This window comes from Plasmopara halstedii (genome assembly GCF_900000015.1).
Source record: "Plasmopara halstedii genome assembly, contig: Scaffold_3060, whole genome shotgun sequence".
NCBI lineage: Eukaryota > Oomycota > Peronosporomycetes > Peronosporales > Peronosporaceae > Plasmopara > Plasmopara halstedii.
Window position 1 is genome coordinate 1,049,021 of NW_020189964.1, and position 15,573 is coordinate 1,064,593.

A 15,573-nucleotide genomic window follows, 5' to 3' on the forward strand; every position below is an offset into this window, starting at 1 on the left:
GAATTTTGGCTCAAAGATTCTGCGTTGACGAGCGCACAATGATTGGGTTCGTATACTTCCACCAGGAGTGGAACCGAGTGTTTTTATGCGTCTCATGAGCCTCGTTATTTATACATTCAGCTAGGTCAAATACTGCCTAGTTTGATACTATACACATTTATCTCAATTAAAATTTGTCGTTTTTTCTGACATGTAGTCACACAACCACGGACGTCTCCTTTTTGAAGTTCGACCACCTTCATAGAAATGTACTTATGAAATTTCACATTTACTCTGTAGTGCAGTGTGAATTTCGTCCAAACATACAGTTTTGTCTCAAGTACAATTGTATCACATTTGTAAGGTGAACTTCCACGAGAAGCTCGCCCAGCCAATTTTAGCACGACTAAGCGTAAGCACACAAACTTTGCATTTCCGTGTACATTTCAACTCATACTTTGGTTTAATTTTGGCGACGTAGACCATGAGGCGGATTGTACAGATGATTCGGCTCTCGAACATTTTCGACAGCATGTGGAATCACGCAGAGGGTCTGCTATTCTGAAGGATCCAGCTTATTATTCACTTTTTATGGAATACAAGAATGACGTCCTGAGTGTGGACCCACCCTCTGACCTTCCACCCGAAACGTGGATCCTCATCGACAGGCGAAGTCAGGCTGGTTGTATGGTGCAGATATCGTCCGCTCTGTACTGCGGATACGGTAAATAGCAGTAGCTTGGTTCCATTACCAAAATTTTCTATTTTACCTAGATCGCATAAAAATGGTCGTATGCGTAGACACACACCAATTTCTGACTCACATATATTTGAGGCTACTTGATTGCTTTACGTTTCTTATAAAAATTGCGCTTTTGTGGTTTATCCTTCTTTGCCGTTTTCAGCAACAACGTGGATTCACGCGAGAGAACGCCGCTTCCACGACAGTCGATCTGGTCGAGAACCCTTATTCAGCTATGCTCTCAGGACACACGCTGGCGAGACATGGCTTGAATGTGGTACTTATATGAGTTGTGTGTAGTGGTGTAAAGAAAGCGTCAGCTTCAGTGAAGGTGAGAGGCGAGAAGGAGGCAAGCTGTACTTGTAAAGACGATGTTATTATGTAACATGTTTGGAGGGTGTACAAAATACTAGAGAACTTAGACTGCAGAAACTGTATTCAGTAGGTTATTGATTATGAAGGTGGGCTGAATTGTTTAAATAGTATAATCTCATTGAAAACAAAAAAAAGAAAACATTACAAAGCCGAGGTTCTATTACCAGTCCCTATTTTAATAAAATTCAAATAGTATTTACCTGAGTCTGAGCATCTGCAGTAGCAGCTACCCTGGTCTTCCTTATTCTGTAGAGCAAGCTTGATGGCTTTCCAGTTGGAGCGAGTACTCGACCATGAATCTATTGGAGCCCACGCCAAACACGTCACCATGCATGAGGTAGCGACGCCGGCTCCTGTTGCCACAGGAGCTGAGGCGTATGGCCGTGCCGTTAGTGCTATGAAGATCGGTGATATAAAATCCGTTGCCAAAATATGAGATCACGCTATGTCTGCTTGAAATTGAGTCGTCTTCTGTGATGCAAAGTGCGTTGCTTGAATGTCGGCCCAGCGTCACAGAGGTTTTCCCAACAGTCTGACGTATCCCAGTCAGAGGACCATCAGTGAAGCAGATGCGTAAATATGGCATTCCCGTTGTAACATTTTCATCGATTGCTAAGATTTTAAATTCTGTGTCGCCTATCTTAATGTGGTCGTCCACATGTAGACGCTTAGGTGTATCCGGCTTAAGAAAAATAAATGTTCCTGTTGTGCTGCCGAGATCCTGTAAGTAGTATTCCTTTTCCATCGGATCATACTGGATTTGAAAATGAAACCGGCTTACATATGGATCGTTTGAAATGATCTGATTGCTCACATGTCGCCCACCTTGAGCACCTTCTCGTGGGTGAAGCACAATTTTGCCGTCTACGTCTCCGTTGCTGTTCCTGCAGAATTCCTTGCCTTCGACCTTCTTTTCAGTCATACGACTGCTATATTCGCCTTTATCACCACTGCTTATGTCATTAGCAAAGTAGGGCTTCATCGTACTGGTCAAAAGAGGCGGCTCAAAAGACAATGAAGATACAATAAGTAAATCCTTCTCATCGATTTCCAAGTCGCCGTCCTTACAGCTTCCAAATTGCGTCATTGATCGGCAAGAGTAGTACTGACACATTCCATGACGCCGTGTCCTTTTGGTCTTAGTGCGTTGAAGTTGCCAGTCGCGTAAATTGTCAAACAATATGTATGCGCCAAGACTGGTAGTAATTCGACGGAGCGGCGAGAGCAAATGATAATGGCGGGAAAGCACAAGCGTTCCAAGCCAGACAGCAAGCGATGAAATCACCATGAGCCATCGTAACTTGAACGTTAGATCTGATAGCAGGTGGTGCAGTCCGTCAAGATGTTCGCTGCTGATGGAAGCGATTATCGCGAGATTGTACAGTCGGTCATCGTGTCCATGATTAGCATCGAGGCTTTTAAAATACAAATTGAGTTGCGTATGCATGTAGGCCATAGACGCTACAATTGCCGATGAGTAGGCCGTTGCGTGCAGCCAACTCCATTGCGTTACAGATTGCGGTGAGTTGCGACTCCATGTTCGCGACGTGACTTTTATCTCCATGATTGCGATAGAAGTCCTGTGGATTAGGGAACATAGTACAGGTCGCATTAATGTCGCGCAAAACGTGGCACACACAAGTCAATACTACTTTGTATTCAAAATGAAAGATAGAGGCAAAATCGTTTTTGCACAATGATGGCGCCTTCGTTCTTGCTATTCCTGTGTCCGCCACTGATCCTATTGCTTCTTGTTTTTATCTCCCTTTTCCTACATCGTCGCGCCTTTATCATCTCTCGCAATGATGAGATTAAAAGAACCCCCAGGACCACAACTATCGGTGTCTTTCATCCTTATGCCAACGGTGGCGGCGGTGGCGAGCGCGTGCTCTTCTGCGCACTATTGGCGCTTATACGAAAATATCAAAAGTTAAATATCAATCTTCGCATCCTGCTGTATGCTGGTGACGATGGTCTCTCGGCTGCAGAACTAGTAGCCAAGGCCGCTGATGACTTTAATTTACAAGAGCTTCGATTGTTGAATGTTGAACGACACGTAAAGCTCATTTCATTACCCAGTCGCGAGATTCTCGAACCCAGTCGCTATCCAAGTTTCACGTTACTGTGGCAGAGCTTAGCTCATATCCGTTTGGCATTGGAAGCTGTACAGCAAAGTTCCAAGCAGGGACTGTACCCGCAGCTTTGGGTGGACACTACTGGCTGTCCGTTCTCTTACATCGTGGCAAGTCTTCTGTATGCTTGTACTGTCGTTGCATATGTTCACTATCCAATGATATCGACCGACATGATTTCTAAAGTGCAGCAGCGGGGCGCAGATTATAACAACGACGCAAATATTGCATCAAGCTCGTCAAGATCCTCAGCAAAGTACGTCTACTACAGTCTCTTTGCCAAAGTTTACAGCTTAGTCGGCAAATATTGCACAGATGTGGTGATGGTAAATTCAACTTGGACATACAACCACATAAAGCAACTTTGGGGAAAAGCTCCGACGATAGTATACCCTCCTTGTGGAGCCATGCAAGAATATGTCGAGTTTAGTTTGGAAAATCGGGAACTTATCGCTCTTTCGGTGTCTCAATTTCGACCAGAAAAAAACCACCTTTTGCAGCTACAATTATTTCAAAAGTTATTAATGAAATACGACACGCAAATGAAAACGAGATTCAGCAACTTTCGGCTTGTATTATTGGGAAGCTGTCGCAATGCTGAAGATATAGCTCGTGTCGAGAAGCTAAAGATGCAAGCAAAAGAGTTGGGAATTGCAGACCGAGTGGATTTCGTGGTAAATGCAAGTTTTGCCGTGCTGAAACAATTCCTCGCAAAGAGTTCGATTGGCATCCACACAATGTTTAACGAGCACTTTGGAATAAGCATCGTTGAGATGATGGCTGCAGGCATGCTTGTTGTTGCAAACAACTCTGGTGGTCCCAAGGCTGATATTGTGAGGCCTGATACAGGATTATTGGCGCTGACGGCCGATGAATACGCAGCCAAGGTGCTTTCATTGTTAGAAAAATCTCCGTCGGAATTAGTTGAGATGCGATCTGCTGCCCGCAGGTCTTCCCTACGTTTTTCAGATAATGCGTTTGGCGAGCAGTTTATAGCAGCAGTTGGTGCTGTCATTTGAGTCTATTAATGGATGCAAATTGACATAGAATGATGAATAGCGTGTACTGAGCAGATTTTTTTGTCGTCTGAAGATAATGACTTGCGTTAATTGACAATTCGAAAACCTTTTTCTGTGGTGAAATCCAAGTCTCATATTTCTATTTCTGGTTCGACAGGTTATCAGCGGGTTGTGCTACGGAGAAACGCTGTGCAAGGAAATGAAACGACCGTCTCTTTGCTAACATGAAGAGACTTGAGGTGTGCGACAGAAGAGCAGCATTTCCACTTTGGAATCCTGAACGAAGACGTAGAATATTTTGCCTGACATCGTCAGTGACTGATAGTAAAGGGTGAATTATGCCGGAATCAACTACCCGGGACTCGCATCCTCGGTTATCTTCCGCAGACATTGTTGCGGTTACAACCGAGATGCGTCTTCGACAGCAAGGCCGAAAAAATCGAGCAGCTAAACCAAAAGACGAGTCCGACGACGCCAAACGCGAGCTTGTCATGGAGGAGCACAAGCAGAGTCCAGCTGAAATTTTTGCTGACTTGGGTTCAGACCCTATAAACGTAAGTGCTTTATTGGCATTGTGTTTATCACGAGTGGGCAGAGACAGCAAATCTAACTTGTGATTTTTAATTTAGGGCATGACTCAACATGACGTTCAGGGTCGTATTGAATCTGAAGGGCTCAATCGGTTGACACCGCCAAAGCAAACGCCGGAGATTGTGAAGTACTTTCGTGAACTGACAGGCTTGTTCAGTCTTTTGTTGTGGGTTGGCGGGGCTCTCTGCATCATAATATATGGTCTGCAGGGTGACCCCAACAATCTATATCTGGGCATAGTGCTATTCTTGGTGGTCATCATCACTGGCACATTTTCATACTTTCAGAATGCCAAATCATCAAATTTAATGGAGTCATTCAAACAAATGATGCCCACGGTCACGACAGTGGTCAGAGAAGGAAAGTCTCAAAAGGTTGATGCAACACAGCTTGTTCGGGGAGATATCATCTTATTGAAAGGCGGCGACAAAGTGCCTGCTGATATTCGCGTTCTTGAGTGCTCTGATGATCTGACTGTAGACAATTCATGTTTAACTGGTGAACCCGAACCGTTGAAACGAGTTCCTGATTGTACGGATGAAAACCCACTTGAGACGAAAAATTTGTGCTTTTTTGGTACATTCATTCCTCAAGGTTCTGGCAAAGGTGTTGTGTTACGAGTGGGAGACAAGACTGTCATGGGACGTATTGCAAAGCTAGCAACTACTACAGGCCAGAACATGACGCCCATTGCTCGCGAAATTAACCACTTTGTTCACATTATCGCAGTTGTGGCTGTTGTTATAGGTGTCATTTTCTTCATAATTGGTATCTTTCTCAAAACTGATTACGTTACAAATGTCGTTTTTATGATTGGAATCATTGTTGCGAATGTCCCGGAAGGTCTGTTAGCAACGGTGACAGTTTGTTTGAGTCTTGCTGCAAACAGGATGGCCCACAAGTCGGTTCTTGTTAAAAATTTGGAAGGTGTCGAGACTTTGGGCTCCACTAGTTGTATTTGCTCTGATAAGACTGGCACATTGACTCAAAATGTCATGACGGTTGCACATGTGGTCTATGACAACAAAATTTTTGACGCTGAATGCTCTATTACTCCAGTTGGAAATTACGATTTGAATTCTCCTTCGTTTCAGGCATTGCAGCGCTGCGCAACGATTTGCAATAACGCCGTCTTTGACGAAGACTCTAAATACGAAAAAGCAGTTGGCTCGGATGGGCTGACTGCACGTGGTAAGCGAAAGCCGTTCAAGGAGACTGTGTCGATGGGTAACGGTTTTACTATGGAGAAAGTCGCATGGGATACCATAGGCGATGCTTCCGAGTCTGCTATGATTAAATTTTGCCACGACAAAAAGGATATTATTGAATACCGTGAGGAAAATGCAAAGATCAAAGAGGTTCCGTTTAATTCAAAGAACAAATATCAGTTGTCATTGCACAAGCAAGACAATGACGATAGCAAACCAATCTTGATGGTGATGAAGGGCGCTCCCGAGCGAATTACAGCTCGTTGTGGATCGGTATTGATCGGAGGAGAAGAGGTTCCAATGACTCCCGAGCGCCTTGCTGAAGTCGAGGCGGCTCAACTTAATTTGTCAAAGAAAGGAATGCGAGTGCTTGGATTTGCTCAGAAGATCCTTGACCCTGTCATTTATCCCGCAAATTACGATTTCAGTACCGACAATCCAAATTTCCCGCTTGGTGAGAAGGATGTTGACTACGAAATGACGCCAAAGCCAGATCCGAAGATCGAAGAGTCGTTGTGTTTTATAGGTTTGATGGCTTTGATTGATCCCCCGCGTCCTGAAGTGCCGATCGCTGTAGCAAAATGCAAGACGGCAGGCATCCGTGTCATCATGGTGACTGGTGATCACCCGGTCACTGCCAAAGCTATTGCGCATAAAGTCGGAATACTATGGGGACCCACGTGTGAAGATATCGAAGAAGAAAATCAGGAACGCGGGCTTAACGAGGGTGACAATGGATGGATTGATCCAAAAACTGCTCCGGCCATTGTTGTGCCCGGATGGACAATAAGTATGGATACGTCGGTAGAAGAATGGGATCGTATTTTGGATCACAGACAGATCGTGTTTGCACGAACGTCTCCTCAACAAAAGTTGATTATTGTAGAGAATTGCCAACGTCGTAAGGAGATTGTCGCAGTGACGGGTGACGGTGTGAACGACTCACCAGCTTTAAAGAAAGCGGACATTGGCATCGCGATGGGTGTAATGGGCTCTGCCGTATCAAAGGAAGCTGCTGACATGATCCTGTTGGATGACAACTTTGCATCCATTGTGTGTGGAGTCGAAGAAGGACGGATTATCTTTGACAATCTGAAGAAGTCGATTGCTTACGCTCTGGCTGCTAATATTCCGGAGCTGGTGCCGTTTTTACTTTATGCTACAGTTCGCTTGCCGTTACCGCTTACGACTGTGCTAATGCTTTTAATATGTCTTGGTACCGATATGATCCCTTCTATTGCTATGGCTTATGAAGGCGCTGAGAACGACATAATGCTGCGCGCCCCGAGAAATGCGGAGTTTGATCACTTAGTGACTAAGAAGCTGGTTTTCTTTGCTTACGCTTTGGTAGGTATTATTGAGGCTGGTGCTGGCATGTTCACTTTTCTAGCTGTTATGAATGACTACGGCTATGCTCCCAAGATTTTGCCTAATCTCGGCTTTTATGACCGCTTTGGAAAGCAAGTCTTATGGTGTCAGACAGAAGGTGGCCGATTTTGCACTGCCGGTGGCAAATTTAAGAAAGGGGATGATTTTGTTTTTCTTGGTGCTGCTACTGGAAATGCTGAGGGATCTCCTGATTGCCAAGACGAGTATGACGATACCATACCAAGTGGGGGTGACATTTTTGATGCCCACATTTTTTACGATCCTACTGGAGGTGGCAAGGTGATTGAGTGTCAGTTTCCACTGCAAAATCTTGATACTGAAGCTAACAAGCCGACGGATTTTGACCGCACTAACCCAAAAACATTCGAGAGTTACACGCCGACACCTGTCGTTTCGTTTCAGTCTATGGAAGCTGCATGGCTTAATGGTTACCGCCCGTATTACCCGATGGCATCGCGACGCTCGTCATTTTTCGACATGAAATGGTTTGCCTACGAGACAACTCAGACTGGCCCACCGGGTCTTGTCACAAGCATTTCAGACGAAATTTTTAGCTCCTTTCAGCCTCTATCTGTCTGGGCTATTACCGACAACACAACTTTGGGAGGTGAAGTTTCAGCTCTTGTTGGAGCTCGCGATGCATTTGGTGCTACGGAAGTTACCGCTGTGGATGCCGCGGGCAAACGTACAACCACAAAGTTTTTGCTGTCGGACGACAAATCTTACAAGGTGGGTAAGAGCTTTGACAAAATTAAAAAGGTCGATGGGTCGAATCCGTGCAGTGGGGAGCAGTGTCTTCTGGACTATCATGCTGGATTTACACGCCGTGACGATGACGGCAAGGCGTACGTAAACATTATGTCGCGCATGATGCAGTACAGTGCCTTGTCCATATCGCAAACGGCTTTTTTTGTTGCTGTAGTGGAGATGCAATGGGCTAACGTCATGATTTGTAAAACGCGCTATCTATCGATTGTATCGCAAGGAATGATGAACAGCGTGCTCAACTTTGGTCTTATGTTTGAGTTCATGTTATGCGCCGTGATTGCGTATGCAGGTTTCACACACACTGTGCTCGGTACTGAAAGCATTCGTTTAGTGCACTGGTTTCCGGCTCTTCCGTTCTCAATCTTTCTATTCTTGGTGGACGAGGGACGCAAGTTTCTCATACGCTCAACCTCGCGCAGCGTCATCCGCAAAGACACTGGCCAAATCGTTCGCTACCCAGGTTGGCTGGAAGTAAACACGTACTATTAGACCAGAATAACGAAACCACAGTAATATGACCTTTTGATAACGTACATTGCCTACTACCATTGTTGGATTAGTATAGAGAATGAAAAAGCTTAGTTGATTAGACCATTAGTCATATGAACGGCACTTGTGCGTATTAATTTTCATGCGAGAGATGTCCGTGCAGCAGCTCCATATTCAGTTTGCATTTGAGAGTAAGACCTCACAGTCTTCGCTCGTGCTGAATAAGCACCAAGAGTTTGCATTGGCATACAGGAAGCGTTGTCGTGCTGCAGTGAAAAACGATGTCGACGTGGTTAATGTCGAATGTGGGCCTGTGGAGCTACAGTAAAACCGACATATTTCTGTGTTATGATGACCACCACAACAGCAGCATTTTTAGCAATGTAGATCACGATACTGACTAAACACTTGAAAATCGTAGAAATATACGAGTAGCACAAAAAGGAGTCTCTTTTAATACAAGCGTGCGGTTCAAAGGTGCAGCTAAATCTACAATATTTCCCGTGCTTCCTTCACAAAAACTACGCCTTTGATCCTCCATCGAGAATGCGCAGGTATTTTCGGATCCCTTTGGCCTCTTTTTCGATTTCACGTAATCTCTCAATTGCCTTGAGTCGCAATCTTTCCACATGCGCTCGATCTGTCGCTGTATTCAGCCCGTAAGTCGACTCCTGTATCATACTTTTAGTATCTGGACATATAATCTCTTGAGCGAAATGCTTAGTGGACTTCATCGTCTCCTCTGCTAAGCTTCCCCTTTCTTTTTGAAAACGCAGGCCGTGTCGCTTCATAAAGCGTGTCAGCCAACCAACTGACAAATTATGGACGGGTGGGTGTTGCATAGTGTCGCGAATTTCCCGAGCACGCGATTGCAAGAGTCGTCGCGTGAGCTGTACACCGCGAGTCTGACATTCTCGAACATACTGTCCAAGTTGATTTTCAAGCTCTCTCGAGCGTACACATAATCGACGGCCCTTGGCAGTCACATTGTCGCTTTGTCGCTTTGACTCGATTTCTGCAGCTGCCTGCAGGATATTGCGAATAGTTTGGCGTGTAGGCGGCACGGACAGATCAAAGCGAGACTTGGTCCATAGTGCCAGCTGTGTGTATGTTGTAGAAGGCTCGCTTCGGTGCTGTGCAATAAGCTCACACTTCTGCTCAATGGTGAGCCATTTCCCCTTGGTGCTCATGTTCCAAATCGAACAATTAACGTGTTGCTAACATGTATACGCAATGATTCTGCGATGTATACGCAGCAAACCTGATTAGTCAGTTCTAGTGGGTGACTGACAAATAATTTCCCACATTTTTGTGTCTGGTATCTACACTCTGATACCTATTTGATTCATTCCCAGTCAATCGAGAACTACCTTTTGCTTTACATAGTCGCATAGTTGAAATGCTACGACGTCGTATAAATCCTGTAGATCACATTGCTTAATGAATTATTGCTTTTGCGGACTCCAAATGACTTTATTAGCCAGTTAGCATACCTATGATGCCGCTGACATATTTTCAGTATTGGTGGCAGAGGCGGATGCGAAAGAACTGGTCTGTTAGACAGACTGTCTGACTTATACAATTCGACGTCACTACTTCTGGATTACGGGATTAAACATACCTGTCGTGTAGCTGTTTCATTCTAAAGCGCCGTATCCGACATTTAATCGTCACTCTGTCTTTAGTCCATTTGTTGTCATGAGTGCCTCCTGGGACTCAGACCTGTCCTCGATCATCGAGAAGACTAATAACAATCTCAAGCTACTGCGTAAGATTGGCGACAAACCAAATGTGCACCCACCTGATGTATCCATGACTACTGCTAATTACTCGTCAGCTCGACCACGAGCCTATGTTGGCGCCCAGAACGATGCGGAATCTGCGTCCTCGCGCGGATCTGCCCGCCCGCGTGCCTTTATTCGCGGAGATGATGATAGGAGCTCCATGGGCTCGCACGAATCTATTCGTCCTAAAGCTTACGTTCGAAGTGATGACGACACAGGTTCCATGAGTTCGCACTCAGCCCGTCCTAAAGCATTTATTCGCTCGGATGACACTTCCGATTCCATGTCATCCCGCGTGTCTGTCCGACCCAAGGCTTTCATCCGTAACGACGACGACGCGGGATCTGCATCATCTCGAGCTTCAGCTCGTCCCAAAGCTTTCATTCGCACAGATGATGACTGCGGATCTGTGTCGTCACGTGTATCCGCTCGTCCCAAAGCGTTTATACGTGGGGATGATGATACAGGCTCTATGTCATCGCTCTCTTCAGCCCGTCCAAAAGCTTATATCCGTGGCGATGATGACTTGGGCTCGATGTCGAGTAATTCGGGTCCTGGTCGGTCTCGCGTAGATTTAGGAGGCAATACTATTCGCCCACAAGTCGGCATTGCTGGCGGCGGTGCTTTGACGGCCGCCATGCTTCAGCAACATCGCGCTGCTGTCGGTGGCGGTTCTGCACTGAATGATCTCAACGCTCAACGCTCACGCTTTGACCTAGATGAGATGCGATCCATGAGCGGCGTATCAGCTTCTCGTTTTCGGCGCTCACAAGGCCCGACCAATGCGCCCCATGTGCAAACGCATGGAGGCTCGCGAATTCGGGTGCCAGACGCTGACATTCCGAGCGAAAGACCAATTCACGAGATTGACGAGCTTAGGAAGAGCCTAGAAACAAGTATTGCGGCACGCACCAATTCCATTGACAAAAAAGTTGCTGATTTGTGTACAGACGTTGCAGGATTAACCACTCGAACATCGACACTGAGCTCGCAGATGGCGGAGCTTCGCGATGCTGTGCTGGTGTCTGGTGGTGGCATTTCCTCAGCTCAAGCTATGTCCGTCTCAGACTCAAAGATTCTAACAAGTGTTCAAGCCAATGCCGCTGCAATTAATCGTCTTGAAGAACACAGTACGGATCTTCTGGGCCATAAAGCTACTGTAGATCGGGAGTTGACGGATCTAAGCTCTCGAGTTAAAGCACTCTCATCTGCAACTGTGAAGGTGTCTGGTCTAGAGGATAATATTGAAGCACTAGTTGCAAATCGCCAGAAACAGGAGCAGGGGTTATTCAAACTGGCAGATCGTGTGCAGCTCATGCATCGTCAAATGGGTGGTTTTGTGGATATAAAGGCTGTTGAAAATATAGTCAGTATTCAGCTCACGCGCGAACTTCGTGAAGTGGAAGACCGAATATCACAGAATATGACGCGAGCGGTTGAGAAGATGGAGCAAAAGCTGCAAAATTTGGAAAAGCAGTCAAATTCTCAGCGTCAGGAGGGTCTGGCAGCACTTAAAAGTGATTTGACGGACGATTTACAGCGTCTCCAGACCTCTTCAATCCGCAAGAGCGACTTAATATCACTTCAAAATGCCCAGATTCAAAACAAAGAGGAAATTGCGCAGCTTTCGAGCGCACTGGATCGTCAGGAAAAGAAGCTTCAGGACGCAAAGGTCGCGAACTCGACGTTACGAGACGAGCTCATTGACACACGCACCGAGCTGAAGAAAGCACTGCAGTATCAGCAGCGCAGTGCGTCAGCATCTATGGAAGAAAAGCTTGAGCTGATAACGAGCAAGAACAAGGAAAAGGCACATGACTACGACGACCAGCTGGCAGAGATCGCTAAAAAGCAAAAAAAACTGGAAGACACTATCAACACAGTCCATGACACAATTGACAAGATAAAGAGTGAGGCTGGCCAAGGCTTACGCTCCAGCTCAAAAGACCGAGACGAGGCAAACAACAAATTGCGTCAGCGTCTTTCGCGCTCTGTCGCTGAACTTGAGGCTCTGGCCCTGACTAAGTCCGAGGTGGAACGTCGATTTGCTAACGAAGAGAAGCAGTTTCATGAGAGACTAATGGAGCTTCGCATTACCTTGGATCAAGCAGAGAAGCAGAAGGAAGCCGAACGTCTGGAACTCATACAGAAGCTGCAGGAGAAGAGCAAATTGTTGGGTGTGGCTCAGGGAAAAAACACTCTGCTGGAGAGCTTGTTGGCTGGTGAGAAAGCGGGAAATGATGAGAAGAATGAGATGGTGCTCAAGTCAAAAAAAGAAGTAGCGGAAGCGCGCGAGCAGATTCGAAAGTTAGAGAGTGACAAGGAAAAAAGTGTTCGTCAATTGATATCTGAACTACAGGCAAAACAAACGCAGGTTGCTTTGTTAACCAAGACATTGGACCGTGCCGAGACGGCCTCGGCAAAGATGTTAGACCTTTCACAGCGGGAGACAAAGTCCTTGCGTCGTCTCAAGGCGACCAAAGAGCACGAACTTTTTCTTGCGCAGTTGAAGCTGAAGGAGATGGAGCGCATAGCTTTGTCTCTTCAAAATGGCAACGAAGTCAGGGAACAAGCAGCTGCCACCGCTGCTAGCACAGAAGAGCGCATTAAACTGGAAAAGTTGCTTCTAGATAGTCAGTTGGAAAAGGACGAACTGAAACAAGAGTTGCATGATTTGACGGATGAGCTGAATTGTTTGAAGGACAGCCAGAAGGTGATGCTGGAGGACACCGTTATTAAGCTCTCGAGCGACTACGATGAAAAGATAAGTGAACTTCAGCAGCAAATTTTGAATAAAGAATTGGCAATGCGTCAATTGCGCGACACGCTGGTTGAGAAAAGCAACCTTGACGTTTTAGAGGACGAAGTGGGTGCGCTTAAGGACGAAAAAAACAATTTGTTGGAGCAACTACAGCGGGCGAGTAACGAACACGAGCAGGTGACTCTAAGAATTGAAACGGACCTTCGTCTGGAGCATGCAGCTGAGCTTGTTAAGATGAAGGCGAAGCTTGAGGAACGTGTATCGGACTTGGACTGCCTCAAGACGGAACTTGGAGCGACCAAAGCGACGATCGCAGATCTAGAAAAGGAGCTGAAGGAGCAGGAGGCTCTGCATCAGCGTGAGGTTACGCACCGTGCGACTGAGATGAAGCACGCTCGTAAGACAATTGACGAATGCTCGGCTCAAATTCTGACTCTTGAAGAAACGAAAACTCGTCTGGAGAACGAAATATCGCGGTTGGAGGCGAAGGTAGGTAGTGCATTTGCCGAAAAGGAGGAGGAAGTTCAGGCAGTAAAGGATCATATGCAATGTGAAATTGACAAGCTGCGTGCTGAGCTTGCGGATGTGTCCAGTACACTTGAAGACAAGCAGACACAGCTTAGTGAGGCAAAGCGATCGGATGAAACAAACCGCAATCGTTTGGTGGAGATGGCGATGGCCCAAGAGGAAATGCACAATCGTTACGTCTCCCAGGTCGACTCTTTGACCTTAAAGCTCACCCAGGAGCGCGAAAAATCTTGTGCTCGTGAACAAGAGCTGGAAGAAACGATCAACAAGCTGAAGTTTGACGTCAACGCACTGAAGGCTGATTCGATAATGGAACTGGATGCTGCGAGCTCGAAGCTTACTGACCAGATGACTGAGTTGACTATGACTTTGAAGGCCTCGCAGCACCACGAGCAGCAACTGCAGTCGCGTCTCAAACGTATTTTGGAAGAGTTAGTTCAAGCTGTGAACGCCTCCGGTAAGCCTGAAGGAGCAGATGGAACAGAGATGAGCGATGATGAGGCCATTACAACCCACCTTGATGCGTTGTACGCGATGCATCGCCGCACAGCGCATGAGCTGGAATGTCTTCAGACAGAATACGACGAGATTGTACAGCAGGCTGCTGCCGATAGTGCTACTGCTTATAAGTTGGACAATGAGGTAAAGGAGCGTGAAAATCAGATAAAGATGCTCGATGCGGTCGTGGATCGACTTCGTCAAGAGCTCCAAGAACAATATCACAAGACAGCAATTCTTGCCAAGGGATCAAACGACTTTAGTGACGAGATGGCGACCTTGCGTGAGGAAAAGCGTCAGCTCGAGCGTCAGCTACAGGAAGTAGAAAAGGAACGTGCAAATAGAGAAGTCTCACTTCAGCGAAAAACAGAAATGAAGGAACACGAAATGGAAGAGCTTCGTGACGAGATTAAAACACTCACAGCAGCTGTTGCTGCTGTTCGTGCCAAAATTAAAGCGATTGAAATTGCCAAGTATGACGACTTGAGCGAGCTCGAAAGCAAGATAGAAAATTTAGAAGGACGTACTGCAGCACTCCAGTCGGATGAGAATAGTGCTGCGAGCATGAAGAAGTCGTTTATGTATACTCGTCAGGAAGCGGCGACGCTGGCAGCCGAAGTGCATTCTCTTTACCAGAAGCTTACATCTTTTTGTGGGATCATCGAGTGGAGTGAGCTCCGTGCCACTGTATACGACGAAGAGGATAAGTTCACTCGTGCTCACTTGCAAAATGCTCGCGAATTGGCCAAGATGCAATCGGTTGAAGAGGAAGTACTGACAAATGCTGATTTCTTGAATGCATTGCTAGTCTTACACGAATCGAAGTCAGAAGATGAAAATGATACTCGTTGGATGCAAAAATATACTGCGATTGCTCCTGAAATCGTAAAAAAGCTATGGAAAGTGGAGTCACGATTACGTGACGTTGTGTTGGATCTGCATGACTCGACGTCTCTTTTCCCCACAGACTCAGAAGTGTTTGCGGGCAATGAAGACATAGATAAGGCTGCGGCTCCATCTTCTTTCTCACAGAAAGCGGCGGAAGACGGTTTCGCAATGGCTATTGCTATCGAAGAGGTGGCACGGGACGTGGATGAAAAGAAAGAGGATATGGAGCCTGATGTGGAGCAGGAAAGCGTAGCGGACCATGAAGAAGGTGCGAGTCAGGATCATATTACTTTAGAAAGTCAGGATCTGAATGGCATGAGAAGTCATGAAGAATCTGAAACTGGTGTTACTGATGAGGAGAGGGTTGCTGAACATGTTGTGCATTTTGAGCAGGAAATAAGCCATGAGAAGCAAGATTTGGT

At 46.1% G+C, this 15,573-nt stretch overlaps 6 protein-coding genes across 6 annotated transcripts; 4 read left to right on the top strand and 2 right to left on the bottom strand.

Moving 5' to 3' along the window:
- Positions 1-1,337: 1,337 nt before the first annotated feature.
- PHALS_06730 (SMAD/FHA domain) lies at positions 1,338-2,660 on the bottom strand (the record flags this gene model as incomplete). The annotated part of the gene is made up of 1 exon (XM_024720072.1): positions 1,338-2,660. One exon carries the CDS (start codon positions 2,658-2,660, stop codon positions 1,338-1,340), a length of 1,323 nt encoding a protein of 440 aa, XP_024585308.1.
- A 135-nt stretch (positions 2,661-2,795) lies between these two features.
- Positions 2,796-4,247, top strand: PHALS_06731 (gdp-man:man c-pp-dol alpha--mannosyltransferase; the record flags this gene model as incomplete). Its single annotated transcript, XM_024720073.1, has 1 exon — positions 2,796-4,247. One exon carries the CDS (start codon positions 2,796-2,798, stop codon positions 4,245-4,247), a length of 1,452 nt encoding a protein of 483 aa, XP_024585309.1.
- A 338-nt stretch (positions 4,248-4,585) lies between these two features.
- PHALS_06732 (sodium potassium-transporting atpase subunit) lies at positions 4,586-8,376 on the top strand (the record flags this gene model as incomplete). Its single annotated transcript, XM_024720074.1, has 3 exons — positions 4,586-4,801; positions 4,877-8,280; positions 8,358-8,376. The coding sequence occupies 3 exons, from the start codon at positions 4,586-4,588 to the stop codon at positions 8,374-8,376; spliced, it is 3,639 nt and encodes a 1,212-aa protein (XP_024585310.1).
- PHALS_15186 (uncharacterized protein) lies at positions 8,375-9,213 on the top strand. Its single transcript, XM_036407235.1, has one exon. The coding sequence runs from the start codon at positions 8,835-8,837 to the stop codon at positions 9,018-9,020; it is 186 nt and encodes a 61-aa protein (XP_036263479.1). The 5' UTR covers positions 8,375-8,834; the 3' UTR covers positions 9,021-9,213.
- PHALS_06733 (short chain) lies at positions 9,214-9,882 on the bottom strand (the record flags this gene model as incomplete). The annotated part of the gene is made up of 1 exon (XM_024720076.1): positions 9,214-9,882. One exon carries the CDS (start codon positions 9,880-9,882, stop codon positions 9,214-9,216), a length of 669 nt encoding a protein of 222 aa, XP_024585312.1.
- Positions 9,883-10,390: 508 nt separating this feature from the next.
- On the top strand, positions 10,391-15,558 carry PHALS_06734 (uncharacterized protein; the record flags this gene model as incomplete). Its single annotated transcript, XM_024720077.1, has 3 exons — positions 10,391-11,372; positions 11,427-15,419; positions 15,545-15,558. The coding sequence occupies 3 exons, from the start codon at positions 10,391-10,393 to the stop codon at positions 15,556-15,558; spliced, it is 4,989 nt and encodes a 1,662-aa protein (XP_024585313.1).
- Positions 15,559-15,573: the final 15 nt, after the last annotated feature.